Here is a 22818-nt window from a genome sequence, read left to right as displayed (position 1 = left end):
TGGGAGGAAGTAGGGAGTTCCATGGGTTTTTTAATTCAACAGACCATTTTGAAGTTTGCCCATGTCCACTGGAGCTCATAACCTTCCAAGGCAGAAGCTGTATGTGTGATGGAATGAGCTCAGGGTGGGCAACATAGAGAAGGGTCACACTTGTGGGGCTTTCTGCCAGTACCACACTCATACTCCCACAAAGAAACTTCCCTTTCAAGGACTAAAATGGAGTTCAGTTCAAAAAATACCATTCCAGGGGGAAAAACAGTCTGCAACAAACAAGTCCACGTGGCCATGGGTGCTGATCCATGTACTGGTCAGTGTTAGCAACTGACAGATTCCAAACTGTTTTATTTAAGGAAGCTGACAGGAAACTGTTTTTTTTCCTTCGTGTGAGAGGAGTCATTGGCTTTGCATGGGCAAAACCCCCCCAGATTTTCCATCTAGGGAAACAGGAAACTATTTTAAACTGTAAGTCTGGAGGTAAATGGTTTGATATTACTATGTGGAAGTATCTGTTCTGATTTTTCTTAATTTGTCTTCCACAGCTGTTTGTGTATTCCTGACATCCGTTTACATCAAGGACATGTGGCTTGGAGCACGGGAGCCAGATATGTTAATAACTCATGTCAGATTGATCTGCACTAGTGCAGATGGTGAAATAAACGGTGATGACTTGGAAACTCAGGAACAAGGAGAAGAAACTATTACGTCTCTTTGCAAAACCCTTTGCTTGGCAACATCAGGGCATTAATTCAGGGAACTGACTCTTAATCTTTAATGTTCTGTGCTCTGCCATCGTCGCTGTGAGCCGTGAAACCCTCCTGAGCTGTCCCCATACAGACCTAGCTGGTTTGGTCATAAAAATCAGTGTTTTATTATTGTTTACTGAGCAAACTCAGAGGGGGAAAATTGTATTCATTGTCTCTCAGTGGGACATTAAAGTTCCAGTTTCCCTTTTCTTGAACAGTATGGGAACACGACATTTATATAATTTTTATTAAGGCATTTTTAACTTTATGAAGAACCAAAAAGACTGTTTCCTACACTCTGGACCTGTGTCCAGACACAGTTCCAGTCCCTGTGTCGTTGGAGTCCGTCCTCTCTCCAATATAAAATGGGGAAAAAAGGCTGCAGAATGTCCCACAATGTGGTGTAAGTGCAAAGAAGGAGGAGCTGGAGATTTAGCCATGATGATTTACTATTTCTTGAAGAACCAAGTTGATTTCATACCAAAACCAGTGTGAATAAAAAGACTGAACACTGGAATCATGGTGGTCTGTGATTCTTCTTGGTTTTAAATGATATGGCTTTTGAAAGCATTTATATCAGAGCTGGTCTATTTTTATTATCCTTGTTTTTTCTTAAACTAAAAAAAGCCCTGACCATCATGACTGCTGGAACTTGCAGCAAAGGCCCATCTTCTCTCCACTTGAAACAGGTGGGAGATGGAACTAAAGCCCAAGGGACTTGCTGCTAATTGATAACTTGTGGGTTTTAGTGGGAATTCTCTGTGAAATCTGATAGATAGTTCTGGAATGGGGCCTGGAGGGCAGGTGAACACAACAGTCCAGATCTGCAAACACCCAGGACCTGAAGCTTTGAAATGTAAACCAGGATTTATTAAATTGTCTTACAACTACATGCTGTGCCCAGGTCCTTTGTACAAATTCTGTAGAGGGAAAAATCAGAACTGCACATTCCTTGTGATGTGTATTGAATTTGTTGTGGTTTTTAAATAAAAAACATGAGACCCAAGTAATGAGATTGCTTTTACATTTGAATATTCTTGTCCTAAAGAAGCTGTCAGCTCTGTATCAGGACTTGAGTTTAAAATAATATTTCTTAACAAAGCTGAAAGCCCCTTGGAGACTACATTTTGTTTCAGGGGGCTGACATCACGAAATCTGTGTGAAGGAAAAACCCCTTTTTTTCCTTGCTTACAAAAACCAAACAGGCACAGTGAAACCAAAGGAGTTCCAAAACAAAAGATGTCTTTCCATCTCACCTAACTATCAAAGAAAATACCCATGATTTTTTGGTTGTCTCAAGGGCCTGAGCACACCCCACAGTGGTTTATAGTATGATATGTTGAGATAATTAAAGAAATGAGGTAAGAGCATTCCCCCAACCCGGGGATAAGGAGGGATCACAGTGTGAATGTGGCACTTGGGGACGTAGGTTAGTGGTGGCTTTGGCAGTGCTGGGGAACAGTTGGATTTGATCTTAGAGGGCTTTTCCAGCCTAAGCAATTCCATGGTTCTCTGATTCTAATGGAGGACTCTGGGGGCAGGGGAAATAAAGTGCTCCCTGTGGAAAGCAAAGCACTGGGAAGCTTTGAAATGGGTACATATGGAATGTCACGGGAGCAAATGCGTTGCTCCCCCCCCCCCTCCTCTGCCCCCAAGTTGGGTGCTATAAGCCAGGGTTGTGTTTTGCATATTATTTATTATTGTTTATATACTTCATACTGTATTTCCAGGTAATTTGAAAGTTAAAAAATAAAAAAGGTCTTTTTAGTGGTTATGTGCTCCAAGCCACGTTCCAGTGCAACCCATGGAAGGACACCTGTTGTCATGAATGAGAGTATCCACATCTTCCAGAAATCCCCTTGAAATCCCCTTGTGGAGTGGAGGATCTTAAAAAACAGGGTGATACAAGTCTGTCCTGAGTCAGGGAGGAGGATACTGGAGCAGGCAGGCCATGCAGAACTGGTCAGGAGAGAGGTTCCAGCTGAGGGCATACAGGTGGGGCAGGAATGGTTGAAGCTGCTGCATCCTTAGGAGGAAAATGGGTCTGGATGGTCAGGTTTTCTTCAGAGTGTCTTTGATGACACTGTGTGACTGCAGTGGAGTTACTATTGCAAGTAATTCCTAATTTGCAGTGGGAGAGCTGGTGCCAGCAAGGGAGTGGATTGTTGTCTCCTGTGAGAACTCCCTCAGCTCTGGCAAAGGGTGAGGGTGCCCCATGAGGAGGGGGAGGCTGTTGTGGCCATCTGAGTTGGCTAATGGAAACACTTGGCTCTGATACCTCTGTCCATGCTGCACCATCAGTTTCTGCAGCCTTTCCTCGTTTCTCCACACTCAGTGTGGAAAACCACCTGGGTTTCTGAGCCCAGCACCACTCAGTCAGTTTGCTCACAAAGCAAACTGCAGCAGTGCCTTATCTCTGGGGCTAAATAAATCTGAAGATTTAAAAAACAAACCAGCAATACAAACAGCTGCCTGGCGGGTTTGGTCTGTCTCTTGTGTTCAAGGCTTTAATAATGCAGCCCAACCCACCCACTCTGGCATCATCCTGACCCACAATCCCACATGAGGCTGCTCTGGCGGTGCTTCCCTGGAGGAGTTTTTGCTGCCTACTTGGGGATGTGGAATTTCTATGCTTCTCCTCAAGTTTCAAATGAGTTTTGTGTTGTACTTAGCCCAGGAACTTGCTGTGCAGCCTTACCTCTCTTCCAGCCCTCGCTGCCTTCCTCAGCCTGACTCTGCAGACCAGCTTTGTGCTTCCCGGAGCTCCGAGGGCATCTCAGCCTCTCCAGTTCTGCCTGCGTTTGGTGGGGAGGGGAGCTGGGAAAAACCACTGAAGGGAGAGGGAATGTGAGTGTCTCTTCTGACTCTGCTCCAGCTGAGCTGGACCCATCCCCTCCACGTCACCAAAACACTGCCATGACCCTCAGTAGTTCTGTCAAACTATTCATCAGCCTCGTGTAGTTTTTGTGATTTTGCCAGCACTTTCCTTTGATATAAAATACATTCTCTTGATATATGACACATATTCCCTTTTTCCAACACCTTGGTAACTGGCAGATACCATTTCAAGACTGTTCAACACTGACAGTTTCTTTACCATTGACCATTTCAAAAGGGAAGCAAAAAGCAATTGGTTGTTGGTAGCAAAACTGTATTTCCAGGTAGCAAGTAAAGTAACTGTTTATTCAGGAAGATAATTGGTGCAAACCACCACATGCCATTCACTTTTTAAAAGCTCTTCTAGATAAACAGTATTTTAATAAATTTTAAGTAACGAAATATTTTTTTTCAAAAGTAAATAAAGGATATGTTCTATTCTTGGGGCGAGTGCTGAGCCATTTTACTCAAATATGGCCATTAGGACCTTCTCTTATGCATCCAGGGTTTTTCAGGTTTGTTCTTTGTTGAAAGACATTTTCCTTTTTTTCCTGAATCCAGGTGATTAACAGGCAGTCACAGCACTGAGCTTTTCTCTGCAGCCATGGGAACTGCGCTGCTGGGTTGGTTTGACCTCTTCCAGTTTTACCTCAGGCTCAGATCCTTCCAGGAATGCCCATTTCATCCGAAAGGGAGATAGGTGTTTAAGAAGCAACCACATCTGAGTATGGGCTCCTGAGGTCATCACAGTGAGGCTGTTCCCCATTGGAACTGCTTTCTTCCATCTGGCTCCCTACAATCACTTGTCTGGAATGTGTGGACAGAAAAAAGTACAGCTATCAGGAATGTGTTTGGAAGAGAGACAGTCTCAGTTTCAACAGGAAGTACATCAAAGTTTTAAGAAATAAAGAAGATGCTGCTTCTAACACAGAAGACATTGAATCCAGCAGGAGAGAAGCTCTTGGACTTCAGCCCTCTTCATCCCCCATGAGAACCATGTCCTTGCCTGGAAATGGAGTATGACCAACAGGAAAGGTATGAGGTGTCTCCCCTCTCTCCCTCAAGATGGGGCCTTCGGTCCAGCCCTTAATTCGGTCCTTTAGTGAGATTTTTAAAGAGGAAAGTCGAAACTTTGCTATGACTTTCTCTGTACCAAGGGTGAAGGGAACTGTCACTGCTGCTTCTGGGGAAGCAAAGAGGGATAAGAGCTTCCTGAGACTGTGAATGGGTGTCACTGGGGACAAGAACAAGAGGGATGTGAGATATTTGGGAAGGATTGCCTGATACTGGGGTTGGGGAAAAACAAGACAGCTCTAAGGGCTGGTGGAGAACTGACCAAGGAAATGGGATAGACCTAGAAAAGAACAGATAGGACTCAAGTAGCAGGAAATGTACAAACAATAACAACTCAAAGATGTGTGGTTCTGCCAGAAAAAGAAGTTAGTGGTGGGGTGGAAGGGGTGATAGGAGAACAGCAGAGTGCACCTGCCTCCTCTCCTCCCTGAGCCCTCTTGCCAGCAGTTTCCCAAACTTCACCCTTAAAAAGTAAGTAGCCTGGCCTAGAAGCAGTAAGTTCTAGTTAACAGGGCTGAAGACAAGATCTCAACTACTACTGTGTCCTTAGGCATTCAAAGGTGGTGAGGAAAATTACACTGGGAAGAAAAATGTAACCCAAAAGTGACAAAGGAAATTTTTTGAAAAGCCTTATTAATGTCCTGGAGCCATCCTGGCTTCAGAAGGGAGAAAGAAGACATTTTGGACTAAAAACAAGTGTTTAATTGGCTACATAAAGCTAATAACCAAAATCTAAAAAGCAAGATAAAGCAAACGGGAGAAAGAAGTGAAATATAAACTTTATAACCTCAAATTTATATTACTTGCAAATGAAAGCTTAAAATATCTGTGCCTGACAAGACTAGCCCAACAGAGATTTTGCTTAATGGTAATTCAAAAAGCAGAAACAAAACCCCAAAGTCTCAGCAACAGGCCCAGCACAGGTTTGGGAGTTTCTTTGCTATGCTGCCGGTGTATTCTATTCATTTCTCTTTTCTCTCTCTTTGACAGAAGCAAGACAAAAAAACTCTTACCAAAACAGGATGTTTCCAGTCCATTAAGTAGCTAAATACCATCAGTTAGCTATCCATGTTTAAAAATCAGCTAGAAAACTTGCATCTCAGAGACCCAGGGACTGTCTGAGGAGAACTCTGGCAGGGTCTGTTAATCATTAGCCATCCCTGGGACAGCAGGGAGGTTGGAGGAGGCTGGAAGAGTTCCAGAGTCCCAGTACTCAGAGTACTCTAAGGCAGTGCTGTGACTGACCTCGGCCAAGACAAAATCACAGAATTAAATCTGAGATAAGATACAACTGAAATAGTGATTCCAAGGGCAGTGCAGATCTAGGGAAAGACAAGTACAGTGAAAAATGTCTGATGTCATTTTTTGAGGGAAGCATGATTTGAAAGATAAAGGCAGCTTCATATCTGTGATTACTGTGAGGGTGATGAGGCACATCTAAACACTGAGTGGAGTTTCTTACTGCAGGAGATCTGTGTGGAGCCAGCAGAGCTCATGCTGCCAGGGAGCCCAGAGGCCCTGGAGTGAACCTCTCTGAGAGCAAGAGGCTGGGACTAGGGATCTTCCAGCTCTCTGGGCACCCAACTCGGGGGTTTTTTTCCAACATTACACTGTCTGGACAGCCAGAAAATTTGGGTTGTGCATGGCTGCCAGGAATGTATAGCCTCTAATGATATGCATGGGAGACCAGTGTTCCTCTGGAGAGGTCCAGGAAGGAACTTGCCCTGTCCCCCTTCCACTGCGTGAAGGTCCAGCCTTAGCCAGGAACTGTCTCCAGCCACTAACCCTCACTTTTCTGCATCATTTTGGATGGTAAGAAACACCACTGAAGCAAGTGTTAGTACTGGCTCTGGATCCCAGCAGTGTGATCCTCAGTTGCCTTGGCACGCTAATGGATTTGAAATCATTGGTCCCATGCCCCAGACCTTTTGTCTTATTTCTGTGAGATAATGTAATGGTGACAAAGGGGACTGGGACCTGGATTCCACAACCTCCTCCCCTCTTGCGTCTCAAACTCACCCATCAGACTTAGCACCAAATTCTTTGGTATTGCAGAGCAGTGTGTGGTGCAATCAGATCACGGAGTCGGATCCAGGACCTCTCAGTGTCTCTAACCAAGGATTAAGCTGTGGCATAAGTAGATACAGGCCTTTTGGAAGACACTTTGACACTGGCTTGTTTTCTGTGTGGAGATGCAGGTTAAAAAAAGCAGACTCTGCTGTGGAGGGTGGTGTGCCCTTGCCAAAAGAGGAGACCCTGGTGTTGCATAGCAATGGTAGAGATGCAAAAATTGCATCCAAAGAGGTGAGACCAGCAGGATGAGGGAAGGGATTCTCCCTTTCTGCTCCACTCAGGTGAGACCCCAGCTCCAGCTGTGGGGACCACAACACAAAAAAGACATGGAGTTGCTGGAGACAGCCCAGAGGAGGCCATGGAGATGCTCCGAGGGCTGGAGCAGCTCTGCTCAGGAGACAGGCTGGGAGAGCTGGGGGTTTCAACCTGGAGAAGGCTCCAGGGAGACCTCATAGCCCTTTCCAGTGCCTAAAGGGGCTCCAAGAGAGCTGGAGAGGGACTTTGGACAAGGGTCTAGAGGGACAGAACAAGGGGTAATGGCTTCCCATTGGCAGAGGGCAGGGTTAGATGGGATATTGGTAAGAAATTCCTCCCTGTGAGGGTGGTGAGGCCCTGGCATAGGTTACCCAGAGAAGCTGTGGCTGCCCCACCCCTGGAAGTGTTCCGGGCCAGGTTGGATGGGGCTTGGAGTAACCTGGGCTAGTGGGGGGTATCCCTGTCCATGGCAGGGGGAGGTGGGACTAGATAATCTTTAAAGTCCCTTTCCACCAAACCCATGCTCTGTTTCTGTGATCCTATGAAAACACAACCTTCAGGGACACCCCAGGGATCTAGCTGACCTGTGGTGGGGGTTTGCTCAACATTCCACTGAAGCACAAGGTGCGCTCGTAGGACCCGCCTGGCTCCTCTGACCTGGCCCTGAGCAAGCTGGGAGAGCACACAGTACCCTGCATGTCCCTGGGAGTGACAGAGAGATGGATGAGAACAGAAATGGTGAAGGTAAAAGTTCTCCAGCCTTGACCAGTGACGTGTGTGTGTGTGTTTGTTGGGTGAATGTATCAGAATTATCACAGGGAAAGAGACAGGAGGTTTCCATACAGATATCGGGTGACTGTCATGCCAAGGGTAAGGGGTGGATGACATAACAAAGAGGATGACAGGGGAGGCTGGTGGAAGTTTACAGGAATGATTTCTTCCAGACACCCCGTTCAGTTTCGTTGCTGGAACTGGGAGAAGGGTAACTGAAGTGGGGCTTAAAAACCAAATGGAACTCAATCAAAAAGGGCAAGTTTTGTGTGTGTGTGTTGAATACTCCCTTCAGTCCTAGAATTGTTTTCTTACAGTATATTTCAAGTTTAGAAAAACGAAAAGTCTAAGCAAATCTCATCCAATAGTGCTTTTCATTAATGATTCCTGGGCACTCCACGAAACATTACTAGACTTGCCTTGTTCACAATAGCTCTTTTGAAGGCCAAAATTGAACATATCAAGGATAAATATGGATATTTTTAAGCCAAGTATTTCACTCAGTAACATGATGAAAAAGTGAAAAAAAAATCTTAAAAATCAATACTTTGTTTAAGTCTCCCAAACACACTGAGATTTTCACGTGTACAGACTTCTCCTGCCAGTTTTTTAGGAATAGTAAATTATTGGGAACGTACCTCCGCTATCCTGCAATTTTATTTCCATTGCCATGTTTCTTGTGTTGTTAGCCTGCCTCCTGCTTTGTGTTTTAGTTGGGTAAGCTGCCTTTTTTAATGTTGTTGCTCCTTGAGAAACCAATGGATTTGAGCTGTGTTATGTCACCTGCAAACCTCATCAGTTCTTTTTATGGAGGTGATTTATGCAAACAGTGAATGGCTGTGGGTCGAAACACACCCCAATCAAATAATTACGTAAAGAGTGTCATCTCTGTGCAATTATAAATGTTGTATGTAACTGCTGGATCATTAAAGGGAGTGAATGTCTCAGGTTATTTTATCACACTGATCTGCACTTACTTTATGTCTGGCTGTACTTACTTTACTGGAGTTGATCCGGAGCGGGACATACACAGTAAAATGAGAAAAAGTAACGTCACGAAGGCAGCAAGTCCGACCCAGAAGGCGATGACAATGGAGTCTGTGGACACAACACAGTAATCCTGTCACCAGGACCACAGCAAATATAAAACACAGCAATATAATTCATGGTCTCTAATAAAGGTTCTCAGTTGAACCACTTGATTGGTTCAATTTCTCCTTTTAGGGAGAGGCGTCTGAGTGCCAATTTGTTAAAGGTCGTGAGAGCCTCCTAAGAGTTTATTGTAACAGGGCAAGGCCAGGGCTGAGGGATGGGTTGGGAAAAAGCATCCAGTCAGTATGCTGGTGACTAGAGCTGTGCAGATATTTGGATATGGTTCCTTTTACATAGTCACAGTGCAAGATGCAGTGTGGTGCTGAAGCCTGAGCTGTTACTGCCAAATCCTGATTTTAGGGGAAAAAGTACAACACAGGATCTTTAAGATGATGCCCTAAGGGAGGGAATTACAGACTTGAAAGCATTTTATACCAAGAGAAATACCAAGGAAAGCTTGTTCAAAAGTGTCTGTGACCCTCACAGCACATCAGTGCAGTGGAAGAGGATGTGACCCTTGCCCTGTTCAGCTGCAGTGCTTCTGTAATCATCATAGAACAGTGCAAAAGGCTGCCTGCTTTATCAGGACCAAGTGGCTTCTTTAAGGAACAAGCAAGAGGATTCCCAGTGCCAAAGTATGTGTTCCAAAGTGCAAAACGGCAGTATGAGGTGGCTGGGGGAGCAAAGGAAGCTGTTTTTTAATGAAGGCTACAGTGCTGTGTAAAGTACTGCCTGAGCCATGGGCTTCCTGAGAGATGGGATGAATCCACTCCTGCTCCAGGAGCACATTCGGTCACTGTTTCAAAAATGCTCCTTCCTGGGATCAGGGTGGTGGTGGCCAGTGCCCAGGTTAAGGCCTCGGGAAGGTTGGGTGCTCTGCCCTGAAGTCACAGCTGGCGACTCACTTCCACTGGGGTGAAAAGGAAGGGTCACTGACTCCAGAGACAAATATTGACCAAGACAAAATAAATCTTTCCTCTGAAAGGACAGAAAACACTATGTTCTTTGAAACGGGTCCAGTATGTTTGATTGGATGTTTCTTCTGTGAAGAAGTTCATCAGAGCTACAAAGAGATTAAGGGAGTTAGACCAGCCCCTTTTAAACCTCAAACTGGGGCTGGCCCAGCTGTACCCTTATCAGAAAGCTGAGTTTTGGCTGGGCTACTGAGAAATATCAGTGTGGAGGGCCAGCTTATTTATTCTTCCTCTGTTAAAGAAAGTTTTAATGACCTTTAATTCAGAGAACGTTAAATTAGCATGTGAAGGCCAATATTCTGACATGCTGTTCACCAACTTATTATGGAAAAAAGCAATGGGGTGATAGTGGCCAACCACGGCTCCTAAAGGGAGAATTAGGGGACTTCTGGTAAAAAAAAAAATCTAAAAAGTGTTCAAAGCCACTGGGACAGAAATGAAGAGTTTGGATTTACAGAATTCTGTATCAGAACTATTTTGGTTCCTTCTTTTAAGAGCAGATTTAATATGTTTCATGGAACTCACTGAAGTTAAATAAATTTACTCTAGGTCTCAGGGGGAGTTTGAACCAAAACTTCCTGGTTTTAAGTTCTGCAATTAGGATATTTTCTTAAAAAAAGTGGAATAATATATTTTAACAATCAATAAAAAGCTTTCCTATTGCTAAATTTTACCATTACCTTTTTGTGTGTGTGTGTGTGCATGTTTTTAAATAGCTTATTAGCTCATGGGCCAATTAAGCTTTTTAATTATTTTTATACGAAATGGAGAGAGCTGCACAACATTATTAATAGAAAACAAGACCACGATTTTACAGCTGGATTTAGATGCATTTTCATGGAACAAACAATCTCACAAAGCTTCAGAGACCAGCCACATAATGGAGGAAAGGAAGTGCAGAGATTCAGATCTCTGTTTTACATTAAATAAAAAAAACCGACAGGCAAAATTGAATCATGGAGCTCCAATCCCATCCCAGGGGTTACGGGAACTGCACGATTCACTTGGGCTGCCCCAGCAACGCTCCTGAACAAACACTCAGGTCCCACTGCAGTCACTCAGCAGAGACCCTCTGGAACATCAACATTTATTGGGTTACTCTGATCCTGGAGGCAGCCTACATTTTTACAAACTTGGAATGCTTGTTGCTATCTGAGCAGAAATGACCACATTTCATCCTCAGTGCAAAAGGCAAGGACTTGCTGAACTTAATCCACCTGCACATCCGAAGAACACGAAGGCAATAATTCCAGCTGTGGCTTCTGGAGATATAAGAATGTAAATATTATGCAAATACAGGAAAACCTACAAAGTACATTCATTGCTTGACTGATGCTTTTACTCAAGTTAAAAACTAACCAGCTGTGGGGTTGTTTCCCTTGGTGTTTTCTTTTTAACTGGTAACCCACTGTTCTCACAGTGGTATTTGGAGAAGGAAGAATAATAGTACCAAGAGGATGCAGTCTCCATTCCTCCTGGACTGCTGACATGGCAAAATGTCAGTTTTCATCTCCTTAGAATATAAAAACACCTGAAAGGTGGCAGACTTCTCAGCTTCTTTATGGAGAGAAATAAGTGGAAAAAAACAAACAGTAAGAGATTGATTTGCCCTGCTTTTAATGGAAATAAGGATGATAAGATCACTTATAGGCACATGGGGTAATTTCTTCCACAAAACTTTCAACAAATTTAAATTAAACAGAGGTGAGCATTTTGTCTCAGAAGTAGAGTTTCTATGAATTTCAAGAAAACAGGCAGCTGAGTAGAGAGAAATACCCAGGGAGGAAAGTGCTGTAACACAGACACCACCCTTATTATATACCAGGCAACCCAAATGGTAGAAAAATGTTATTAAGGAGAAGAAAAAAGTGGAAAGCTTAGATTCCTGATTTTTGGTGCAGTTTGGGTTTTCCCTGGTGGAATTTGGGGGTAATTATCTGCCCTAACTTTAAAATTAAGAGAATTAGAGAAGCTACTCATAGCCTGCCTGGTCCCAGCAGAACCAAATGTTGCTCTAAAGCATTACAGAGCAAGATTTTTCTGGGTGGAAGGATGTGGATATTTACAACACCTTCTGTAAGGTGTGGTGCTCTAAGTTTGGAGGCAATAAACCCTCAGCCAGAAAAGCTCTCCTAGAGGCAGTGCAGGGTAAGTTTCTGCTCCCTTTTCCTATACTTGCTCTCCAAGCAAGCGAAGGACAAGCAGCTCCTAACATGGGCCAGTTCAGTCTTTACTGACAGAAAGGCAGTTTCTTGCACTAATTACAGAGACATGACAGTATTCTGAAAGACCATCACATTTTCCTTACAGACCAGATCACCGTAATAACCCTGGGGAAAGCAATTTTAGTCTCTGAAACCACATCTGAACAGTTGCAGCTGTCTTCAGTAAACTAAACAGCAACGGATAAACCCCTTAACTTTGTCACTTAACTGAGGACACAACCACAGGCAGAGCCTTGGCAGAAATGGAGGGAAAGCAAGTGCCTGGAGTGGAAGCGACTCAAACGCCTCCCGCTCTCCCTTGATTGCTGTCAATCCATCCACTGCAGTCAGTTCATCCCTCAGAACAAAGCCTGTCATTTCATCTCAGCAAAACTGAACCAATGGAGTTACATTAGGACAAAAAAAAAATTACGTGCCACTTTAAGTAACCATAAAACGATGTTGTGATTTCATTGTGCAAAACTGTGAGCTATAGCAAGGCGAAGGAGGTGAATACTATTTCATATCATATCCTTTGAAAATAAACTGCAAAACACAGCAGAATCAGCTTCCACAGCAGGATAGCATTTTCACAATAATGTATATTATTACTTTATTCATTCAGCAGCCCTAAATCAAAGGAGGAAAGATAAAAGAACAGTTTTCGTTCCTGGCTAGTGGAAACATCCATTTCTTTTACTAAGGCTCTCAATGTTTGTGAGTTGCAATGTAAACCTGAGGTTGCAAGACAAAACCACAAAAGTTTTATGAATATCTCTCCTCACTCAGTCAACTTTGTTGACTGTAGAGTCAGGTAGCTAACATCCCAAATTACAGATTTGCAAGTCATCAGATTTCCCTTGAGCAAACAACTTCAAAAAATCTGTCCTTCCAAACAAGAGTTAGTATCAGCAGTCTTAGAGTTTCAAATGCCGGAAGCTGAAGTGCAGAGTTTCAGTGTTAGTAATTAACCAGTCTGAAGGCAGCCACCCATCTATACAAACCATGCCCCAGCACAGGCTCTATTGCAAGGAAACAAAACCAGGTCAGTCAGAGAAGCTATGCAACATTTCACCTGTACTAGCTTAGCACCTACTCCTCTACAATACTTACATTTATTAACCTTCAACTTGCTTCCATCTACTGGAATTGGATCTATGTAATCCCAATAATATTCATACGACCAAAAATACTCAGAGGAGTTTGTTCTGTTAGCCATGCCAGCAGTGCATTTTAAGCTAGCTCAGAGCTCCAGCCTAATACTCTTGCTTCATTGTACTTCAGTGCCCTCAGAAAGAGAATTGCATAACTGACGCCTGTGTCAATCACTCAGGGGTCCCACAGCTCAAGGACTGCTTTGGGACTGAAAACATCCAGTGGCAATGAGTATTAATGTCTGGCAGAGATGTAACAGCAGTCCTTAAAATGCAATCCTCTTTTCCTGACGGATAATTATGTTACTCCTCATCACAGTTAAACTGAGATGGATGTCAAGTAACCCAAGAATGGGATGGATAAGTGCCAGCTAGGTCACAAACCCTTCCCTCTCAACCCCTCTCAGCAGTGCACTGCTCCTAAGAGCTCATGAGCACAGCTGGGCTGAAAGACATTCCTGAATTTATCTGGAGGTAAAGAACTGGGGTCTCGAGGAGCGCTTGAGCACCTGAGGACACTTGGCTTGTTCATCTGGAGGAGACTGAGGTCAGAGCTCATCGCAGTCTGCAGCTTCCTCACGAGGGGCAGTGGAGGGGCAGCTCCGATCTCTATTTTCTGGGACCAGTGACAGGATCCGAGGGAATGGCTGGAGCTGTGTCGGGGAGGGTTAGTCTGGATATTAGAAAAAGGTTCTTCCCCCAGACGGTGGTCGGGCACTGGACCGTGGGTAGTGGTCCCCAGGCTCCCCAGGGCAGTGATCACGGCCCCAAGGCTGCCAGAGCTCAAGGAGCATTTGGACAACGCTCTCAGGCACATGGTGGGATTGTTGGGGTGTCCTGCGCAGGGCCGGGAGTTGGACTGGACGATCCTCGTGGGTCCCTTCCAACTCAGGATATTCCATGAACTAGGTGCGATTTGATAAAACGCTTCGTAAATAAAGGATGTGTTGGAATAACCACACATCTCGCTTGGACTCGGTGACCTTAAAACGCCCTCTCTCCTTCCCGGGCGGGACTCGAGGGGCCCGGGGGCGGACCCGGCGGTGCGGGGGCGGTGCGGGGGCGGTGCGGGGGCGGTGCGGGGGCGGTGCGGGGGCGGTGCGGGGGCGGTGCGGGGGCGCTGCGGGGGCGGTCGGCCCGGGCTGCCCGCGCCGCGTCACTGCCGCTTCCTCGGCGGGCGATTTGAAGGCGATGAGGGGCGTCACTGCCGCTTCCTCCGCGCGGGGCGGTCCCAAGGCCATGGCGGGTGCCGTGTTCCCGCCGTCGGAGCTGGCGGCGGAGCTGGAGTGCTCCATGTCGCTGCTGGAGGTGGGCGCCGGGAGCGCGGAGCAGCCGCCGCCGCAGCGGTGGGGGTCGGGCGCGGAGGGCTCGGACAGCGAGCTGCCCATGGTGTTCCTGTGCGCCGGCTGCAAGCGGCCGGTGGGCGACACGCTGAGCTGGGTGTCCAACGACGAGAAGGGCGGCTGCATCCTGCTGCGCAGTGAGTCCCGGCCCCGCCGCCCTGGCGCGTCCCCTCCCCGCGGGTCCCCTCCCCGCATCCCTCCCTTTCTCCCTTCCCCTGTGCAGGTGCGGCCGCCAGCGTCTCGGTGGACCACAAGCGGAAGCTCTCCAAGCTGCCCGACGAGTGCGGATGGTGAGACGGTGTGGGGGGGTCCCCGCCTGGGCACTGCCCTCCCTGTCCTGGGGGAACCGGGAGCTCCCGGGGAGGGCGCTGAGGACAAGCCCGGTAAAACGGCCCGGCGGGCGGGAGTGCCCGTGTGTCCCCGGGGAGCCCCTGAAACACTTATTGCGGGTGGTCTGTGCGAGGTGATCGTGGATTAGGTCTGTACAAGGTGATCGTGGATTAGGTCTGTACAAGGTGATCGTGGATTAGGTCTGTACAAGGTGCTTATGGACTAAGGGAGAGGGACTTCTCTCAAGGGCATGTAGTGATAGGACAAGGGAATGGCCTTAAACTGAAAGAAGGGAGATTTAGATTAGACATTAGTATTCAAAAAATCCAGGCATTTGGAAACACATAAATAGCCAGGAGGCAGAGAAGCTAACTAAAAAAAAAAATCAACTTTTATTCGAATAAAAGGGAGAGTTCACTGAACAAACCTCAGTGAGGTCACTCAACTTGGTAGGGGACTCAGCCTCCCTTTTATCCTATCTCACCTGGAATGCAGATTCCTCCTTGTTTCTCCATTGGCTGAGATACAGGCTCCCCTCCCTTTTCGGTGTATATTGCATCAAACTATACCTTTCATATGGAGTTGTCACCTACTTCAGAGCTGGAGGAGGGTTACTTATTCCTTGCAGCTGATTGATTCTCTTGTTCCTAAGGAAACTACACAGATCAAAGGCTGCATAATCAGTAACTTTCCACTCTCTTACTAAAACAATTATGACTATTACAAGTTTTGCAAGAACACTCTATTTATTCCTCATATTAGGAAGAAATTCTTCCCTGTGAGGTTGGTGAGGCCCTGGCACAGGTTGCGCAGAGAAGCTGTGGCTGCCCCATCCCTGGAAGTGTCCAAGGCCAGGCTGGAGAGGGTTTGTAGGAATCTGATCTAGTGGAAGGTGTCCCTGCCGTGGCAGGGGGTGGGAGTGGATGAGCTTTAAGGTTCCTTCCATCCCAAACCCTTCTGCCATTCAGTGGTTCTGTTAGTCTTGCTGAGGTCAGCCATCCTAAGGAGCCACTGGGAATGCAGGCTGAAAGATGAGTGCCCATAATTACACTGTGTAAAGCTCTAAAAAATTGTAATGCATGAATTTTTTTAGAACAGGGATGGAGAGAGGTGCTTCCTTTTATTTTCTCCTGAGTAAATGTTACATGTCTTACTTACAGCGTGGTAGAAACCTTGTTCTGCTCTGGCTGCTCGAGGACACTTGGACACATCTACAAGTGCACCCCAAAGCATCTTGACTATAAGAGGGGTTTGTTCTGTTTCAGCGTTGATTCTATTGAAAGGTACATGCAGAATGTTTATGGGGAAGCCTGACAAATCCATTTCACTCACAGGGCATCTCACTGAGGGGTGCTGCTGTTGTGTCTGTGGCATATCCAGGTACAGCTGTTTGTGCTGCTCTGTTCCAGAGTGATTTTCTGTATTACTGCTGTTGGCATCATAATGCTCAAGAATGAGAAACATCACCTGTGTAAAACAAATCCTAGAAAAAAATGCAATACCCGGGCTGCCTTTTGTGTAAGAAATTGCATAACAGCCAAGAAAATAACACTAGGTACACGGCACAAGAGGATTCCTTCTCATTTAATCAGAAGAGAGTTTGTAAAACAAGCCTGCAGTCATGGGTAGCACCAAAAAGACCTGCCTATTAGCTGTTAGAGGTTAGCATTGCCAGCAGGAAATGTGGGCAGAGGGCCTTAGGCACAACTTGGTGTGGGGTCTAACCTGTACTGGCCAAGTCTGCTCTGTCCTTGCTAAGGTGGGCAAAGTATGTGCTTGAGACTCTCACTTAGCCATCTTAAAAACTGTCCGGAAAATGAAGGTGTGCTTGGGTTTAATTGGTTTATAGCACTTTAAAGTGGTCTTAAAATGTTCTTCAATAACTATATCCTGAACTAAGGCTCCACACCAGAGTTCTTTTATGAATGCATATGCTCTAGTAAACAGTGATTTTTTTTCTGTTTGGGCTAGCTTCAATGTTTCTGGTTTTTTGTTAGGTTCCCATTTATTGTGCTGTATCGATGTGGCTGTTCACCCTCTTACTCTGGACAGTTGTTTCAGGGTTTTTTTCTTCATTCCACAGCTCTGATACTTTGTTTTTCCCATGGCAGTAAAATTCTCTGAAGCACTAACCTGGCCACAAAACCCCACTTTCTTGGGCAATGATGGCTGTGGCTGCTTCTCCCAGCCAGCGCTGCTCCATTCTCCATGTCTGTGTAATTTTTTGCTGTATCTTGAAGCCCCAGAACCCATGGCTGTCTTTCAGGGTTCTGGAGCAGCACTACCTTTGGCTTTTTGCCTTCAGAGTGAGAAGCTCATGATCTAAACTGTGGCATTTCAGCTATATTCTAGGATCCTCAGAAAAGCAAGCTCTTACTGATGAGGAGCCGCTGACTCTTGAAAGTCAAGCTGTCTTGCAAGAGGTGCTGGAAAGGGTAAGATTTAACCTTATATCATTCTTTGTTTAAATCACTTCTGTGAAATCTTAATATCCTTCAATAGCTTCTACAAGACACCTTATTTCATCCCGAGCAATTCTGTGGGTTGTAATGTCTGTTGTACTGCTCCATGACATTAGGATCTTGTGTTATGCCAGATTTTCAGTAAGTTTTCCTTTAATTTTCACAGTAATTGGCATTTTCTGTTTATCATTCACAGCATTAGATTCCTATTTATATCTCAGTAATTTGATATTTCATTCCTAATTAGTTCTGATTCACTTCTCCAGATCTTCACTTAACTTATGGCCGTGTCTCTTTTGCCTTTTGTGCAAATGCTCTTGCTGTAACTTTGTATCGAAATATTGCATCGTAAATCAAGTTGATGTTTTACTCTACTGAAAACTTGTGACTGCAGGTAGGGAAGGTTGGGAGCAAATAGCATAAGGAAGTTGACTGTGGAAGGTGATGGTTGTCCAGTAAAAGGTGAGCCCGTGGCTCTGACACCGAGGCTGGAAAAAGTTACGGAGCAAACGTTAGAGTCAAGTGAGCTTTCAAACTATGAAAGTAACCGAAGTAAAATCAAATAGGATTGGTAATGCGAGATCAGATTTGAGCCCTGTCTGTCACCTACACTTGCCCTTAGTATTGTGAAATTCTGTTTGCAACCAAGTCCCTCTCCCTGGTTGTTTTGCAGGCACAAACTATATTAAAAGCTCTGGAGACAAGACTGACAGCTATTGAGTCGTGTGTGGCTCCTCTGCCCAAGAAAGTCTGAAAGAAATTACATGTTTAACTGCTGAAGACTGAAGAAAGTGAAACTTGTCCTTGTAATCCTCTGGGATCAGTGGAAACATTGGAAAAGCTGTCAGAGAGCTGAAAGACATGAGTGGCTCATGCTGTAGTGGAACAGTGCTGAGTAAGCATCCTAGCCATCCTAGCCAACCTCTTCTTTCTCTTAAAAAGATACCCCAGATAGAAATAGATTTTTTTTTTTTCTTAAGCAAGACTTGTGATAAATCAATCTGTAAACTTCTGGTTTAATGTAAATATTTATTTAAATTTTTCTCTCTGAAAGCAAAGAATTTATCTCCTGACTTTCCCTGATATTCAATATCTACTGAACTGGGTGTGCATTTTCCTAAACCAGTGCAAAACCTCCTTGTGATGCTGTGATGTCTGAAGGAACAACATTAAGTCACTTTTCCCTGTCTTGTCTCCACAGCCTTTGCTCAGCTCATGCTCAGAGACAGGAATGGGCCAAAAACTATGGTTTTGTGGTTTGTTAGTTTTGTGAGGTTTTTTTACAAGTTCAAAGCTAAAATGTGACATCAATAAAGGCTTTAACAGCATTAGATAAAATGGCTTTTCCATGCTATAATGCTCCAGTTTTGAAGCTTTACGCTTAACTGGAAATATTACTTATATTTAAGAATTTTATGTTTGCTTACTAAACTTTTGAAAAGCTTTTAGTTTGTTCTTACTTTGAATTCACATATGGAGAAAATGCTGCTACGCTTTCTCTAAGACAATTTTTTTAATTTAGTGAGAAAATAAGTCAGATGTTTTACAGCTTCAAGGGGAGGAAACCAAACGAGGCTGGTGGCAGCACTACTTTAAGCAAAACTTGGTATATATTTGAGCCATTAATTCAAAATGCTAACTAGGAACACTTGCCAGCAATTTTTTTTGTTTTAATGCAGATATTTCAGTTATTTTTCTTTGGTCTTCTATGCATTTGACTAAGTGTCAGCATTTCTTGTACAGTATGAGTGATCCACCTAATGTTTTTCAATAAAAGCAAGCAGCTGTAGTCTAAAGCAAGAATAATTTCAAAAAGTGGGGGCGTTTTTTATTACCCAACACTGCTTAATTTTACTGTTGTGAGGTTTTACGTTTTCTTCAAAAACTCTGAATTCATTTCCCCATTCTGCCCCACTGGCAGGCACTGTTTCTCTTAAAAAAGCTTCCGCCCTCCACCTTCACTGGTATATTTTGAAGTGGTGCTCAAGTTTAGCCTGTAGTGATGAGTCTCATATTCTTTTATGCTTAGGTAACTAAAAGATTTTGTTACTGACATATCTGCTAGAGGAGCTTGTGTTATTTCAGTGTAATTTTTGAGGCAATTTCTGCTCTTACAAGTTTTTAAATGCTGGTCAACAGCAACATTCCTTATCCTGGATGCCTGAAGAGAGCCATGGACTGCCCTTTAACTGAAGGTTGGTTGGTGTTAGAGGTGAGAGGTTGAATAACCCAATGTTTATCAAGCTGGAGGTGGTGTCTAAGTGGGTCTTTGTTCAATTGTGAGATACATGGCAACCTCCATTGGTTGTTCTTTTGGTTTGGCCATGTCCTGAGTCACCATGGTATCAGGCATTTTACTCTCATCTTTCCCTTTTCCCTGGAAGTGCTGCACCATGCCGAGCAGCTTCCGGTAGGCAGTAACAAAGCTCCACGTGCAACTATGAGCTGCCCCTCCGTGGGTCTACCACGACCTTTCTCCTTCACAGATTTCATTATTTTCATGGGGTTTAGGAGTTGTTCAAGGGTGATCTTCCATGTTGGAATAATTTTCTAAGAATTTACCCATATCCTCCCACAACCCATGCCACTCGAGGTTTCTGACCCCTGGAGTGGGCTTCTGGATGCATTCTTGACAATTCCTGGCCCTATCTTCATATATTAGTAGGCCATAATGGCACAAACTTGGATGCAAAGCCCAAAGAGCAAGACATCTCTGGCATCTAAAGAGGATTTAAACTTCCCAGAAGCAATTGTAGTGGACACCAAAAGGGGAAATGGATGATGGGTTGGGAAAACATTCCCCCCTGTGTTTCTCAACAAGGATTGGTGCCATTATCCTTAAATCTCCGGAGGAAACACCTTAGGCTAGAGCCTTGAGGACATACTCCAGCTGAGACTCATAGGTGGTGAATTTGCAGCGTCATAAACCCAATATATGAACTCAAAAGCAGTTATCACCACTTGGGTCTTATTTGAGCTGAAGAAAACAGCCAAGCTGGACAGGCCTCTTGGCATGGTTATGTGCCAAAGAAAAGCTGCTAACTCAGGCAGCATGGGGCCTAGGGGCTCCAAAATCAATACACAGATGGATTACACAAGAGCTGTTATCCCTTTTTCACCTTTCCTGTCGTCAAGACCACGTTGGGCCCCAATAAATGTCTCAGTTTAACAAGACAGAAATGTTTGCTGAGGAGGGCAAGATAGGAGAAAAACCAAATTCCTCCTCCTGAGTAACTATGACTTTGAAATTAAGAGGCTCCAGTCGAGAAGGTGCAGAAAAGAAAATAACGGCTCTCTAGTAAAGAATACGCATATATATATACACAGGTAACACCACAAAACAAGCAGCAGCCCCGTACCCAAACTCCCACCCAAAACAAGGAGCCGCTTTTCGCCCCTCGGCGCAGTTACAGCCACGCCCAGCAGGGGGCGCTGCCGGGCCCCGGGAGGTGCCGGTTTTTGGGGAAGGAGGGAGCGGTTCCCGCTTCCAGCCGAGCCCACGCGGCAAAGGGCGGGTCTCAGCCGCGGCAGCCGGGCCGAGACCCCAGGGCGAGCCCCCCACAGGGACTATCTGGGGACTATCTGGCTGTATCGCCGCGCCCGGGGCTCTGGAGGCGGCAGCCGGCAAGGGACGGAGGTGCCGGTCCGTCCAGCGAAAAGCAGGGAGAGCGGGGGACGAATGGGAGCTCCTTTGGTCCTCAGCAGCTCCCAGGAGGCGTCCAGGCAGTGGGCAGAGGCGAAACCGGGACCTCCCTCGGGGCTTGAAGTAGTCAAAAATGACCCAGCCAAAAAGATGAACCCCCAAACCAAGCACCTCCCAGCCAAAAACTGCCAGCCCCTGTTTCCCTTATGGCTGCTGCTGCTTCAGCTGAAGTTACACAGTAAAAATCTACCTTCCTCCCCTGCCTCGGGTAGAGGAAAGTAAGAATCCTGCTTCTTGCAGAGAAAAGTCATCAGTGTTTCAAGGGGACGATCCAAGCCCGGAGACCAATAAAGCCTGAACTTACCCCACCCTAGACAGGCTGTTGGTGTGGAACATTCACCAGGAGCTAAAAAAAAAAAAACCAAACCAACCGAACCAACAAACACCCCCCCCCCCCCCAACCCCTATAACAGAGTACCTAGAATTTCGCAATCAGAAGGGGTAGGTCACAGAAAGCTTTCTATCTTGGCACACTTCTCTTTTTTGGGCTGTAGCTGGAAACTGCTCAGTTTTGATCTAGGCTGTGAGACTGAGAGTTTGGATGGTAGGAATAGGTGAGAAGTGCAGCCATGAGCTTGGTATAGTTCTCTGGTTTCTGGGAAAGAGTAAAATCAGCTGTGAGTTTTCCTTCTTGGACCTTTGGCATGGGCTCAGCTGCTGGACTCTTTATGGTTAGCAAGTGAGATCTGCGAGAGTGAAGAGCAGGTGACAGTCCATCTGTGGGAGAAGGAAAGAACTGTAATTTTCTACCAGGAGACCACCAATGCAGGTGGTTCCACCTCCAAAAATGATTATTTCTAGGGATTTCTCCTAGAAAAAACGTGCCAGGACAGTATGGTTAATACCTGCCACGCACAGCCTGTTATCTGCCCCTGAAACACCGGCCCTATGCACTTTACTTCCTATGGGAAAGAACTGTTATTTCTTTTCAGGAGACCACCACCGAAATTTTGAGTCCACCTCCCAAACTGAATACATCCAAGGATTGCTTCCAGACAAAAGGAAAGACACTTCTCCAACAGCAGCCAGAACCTGGGAAGGGCTCTACCTAACCACGGGAGACACCATACCTTAGACAAACCATAATGATGAATTGTACAAATAAAAGTATATGGCTTCCAACATATCTCATTTGAGGTGCAACCCATCTTAGCTTGTGTTTATTGAGTACCAAGAATGCCTGACAGGAGAGCAATTCCTGAGCAAGGAGCAAAACATAAATGTTTTTGTGAGGGATGCTTTCATCATCCCCTCACCCTGTGTGCCTTCTCTGCTGTCTACTAAAAAGCATGGGCCACTCTCTTGTTCAGTAGAGGTAATAAGGTCCTTTTTATTATTCCTGTTATTGGTTTTGGTTAAAAAAAAAAAAAAAAAACAAACCCAAAGGTGGCTGGGTTAAGCCACTGAGACATTCACCTTCCCCATCAATTGAGTTTGGACTTACAGGTTCATCAGCTTCTTGGGATGACACCTGGACATACACAAGTTAAAGTTTTCTGGTTTTATGGGTGAGCAGGACTGATTTATTTCAGAGACCAGAGGAGTCTGAAAATTTTATGTAACTCTTAGCACTCCTAGATTCACACACCATCTGTGTGAAAAATGGACCAGCCCAGTGTACAAGTGTCAGTGATATTCCCCAAACTTCCATGATCCACTATTAACCCAGATCTGGGGAGTCTGTGATTTCTGCTGCCTTTTATCCCTGTACCTGTCCCCTGCTTTTTACCTACTACTTTGTTATGAATGCCTTTTTTTATGAA

General features: G+C 45.2%; 3 protein-coding genes across 4 annotated transcripts in view; 2 read left to right on the top strand and 1 right to left on the bottom strand.

Annotated features, from left to right (window-relative positions):
• The window catches only part of URB1 (URB1 ribosome biogenesis homolog), a 52270-nt gene extending 47842 nt beyond the window's left edge, over positions 1-4428 (top strand). The window contains exon 39 of the mRNA XM_064644044.1: positions 540-4428. Coding sequence (XP_064500114.1) covers positions 540-745 — 206 coding nt within the window. The 3' untranslated portion in view covers positions 746-4428. The remainder of the gene's footprint in view (positions 1-539) is intronic.
• Positions 3878-13378, bottom strand: MRAP (melanocortin 2 receptor accessory protein). Of its 2 annotated transcripts, XM_064644045.1 has the most exons (3): positions 13177-13378; positions 8792-8891; positions 3878-4427 (listed from the first exon to the last, which is right to left on the bottom strand). In XM_064644045.1, the coding sequence occupies exons 1-3, from the start codon at positions 13280-13282 to the stop codon at positions 4325-4327; spliced, it is 309 nt and encodes a 102-aa protein (XP_064500115.1). In that variant the 5' UTR covers positions 13283-13378; the 3' UTR covers positions 3878-4324. The 2 variants fall into 2 exon arrangements, 1 of the variants encoding a protein (XP_064500115.1); XR_010427997.1 differs by lacking the exons at positions 8792-8891; positions 13177-13378 and adding an exon at positions 5708-8785.
• Positions 13379-14326: 948 nt separating this feature from the next.
• On the top strand, positions 14327-22186 carry MIS18A (MIS18 kinetochore protein A). The gene is made up of 6 exons (XM_064644043.1): positions 14327-14697; positions 14784-14850; positions 16051-16173; positions 17232-17325; positions 18026-19762; positions 21988-22186. Exons 1-5 carry the CDS (start codon positions 14409-14411, stop codon positions 18104-18106), a joined length of 654 nt encoding a protein of 217 aa, XP_064500113.1. The 5' UTR covers positions 14327-14408; the 3' UTR covers positions 18107-19762; positions 21988-22186.
• The last annotated feature ends 632 nt before the right edge of the window (positions 22187-22818 follow it).

Source organism: Pseudopipra pipra, chromosome 2 (assembly GCF_036250125.1).
Source record: "Pseudopipra pipra isolate bDixPip1 chromosome 2, bDixPip1.hap1, whole genome shotgun sequence".
In the NCBI taxonomy this organism is placed as follows: Eukaryota; Metazoa; Chordata; class Aves; order Passeriformes; family Pipridae; genus Pseudopipra; species Pseudopipra pipra.
This window is presented reverse-complemented; position numbering and strand designations above follow the sequence as displayed.

Bases quoted from the DNA above. Each gene is read 5' to 3' on its own strand.
- MRAP (XM_064644045.1), bottom strand. From the start codon at position 13,282: ATGGCTAACAGAACAAACTCCTCTGAGTATTTTTGGTCGTATGAATAT. The intron at 8,892-13,176 runs GTAAGTATTGTA...TTGTGTCCACAG, and splicing joins CAAGTTGAAGGTTAATAAAT to ACTCCATTGTCATCGCCTTC. The intron at 4,428-8,791 runs GTAAGTACAGCC...CACACATTCCAG, and splicing joins TCCGGATCAACTCCAGTAAA to ACAAGTGATTGTAGGGAGCC.
- MIS18A (XM_064644043.1), top strand. From the start codon at position 14,409: ATGAGGGGCGTCACTGCCGCTTCCTCCGCGCGGGGCGGTCCCAAGGCC. The intron at 14,851-16,050 runs GTGAGACGGTGT...TCTTACTTACAG, and splicing joins CTGCCCGACGAGTGCGGATG to CGTGGTAGAAACCTTGTTCT. The intron at 16,174-17,231 runs GTACATGCAGAA...GTGGCATTTCAG, and splicing joins AGCGTTGATTCTATTGAAAG to CTATATTCTAGGATCCTCAG.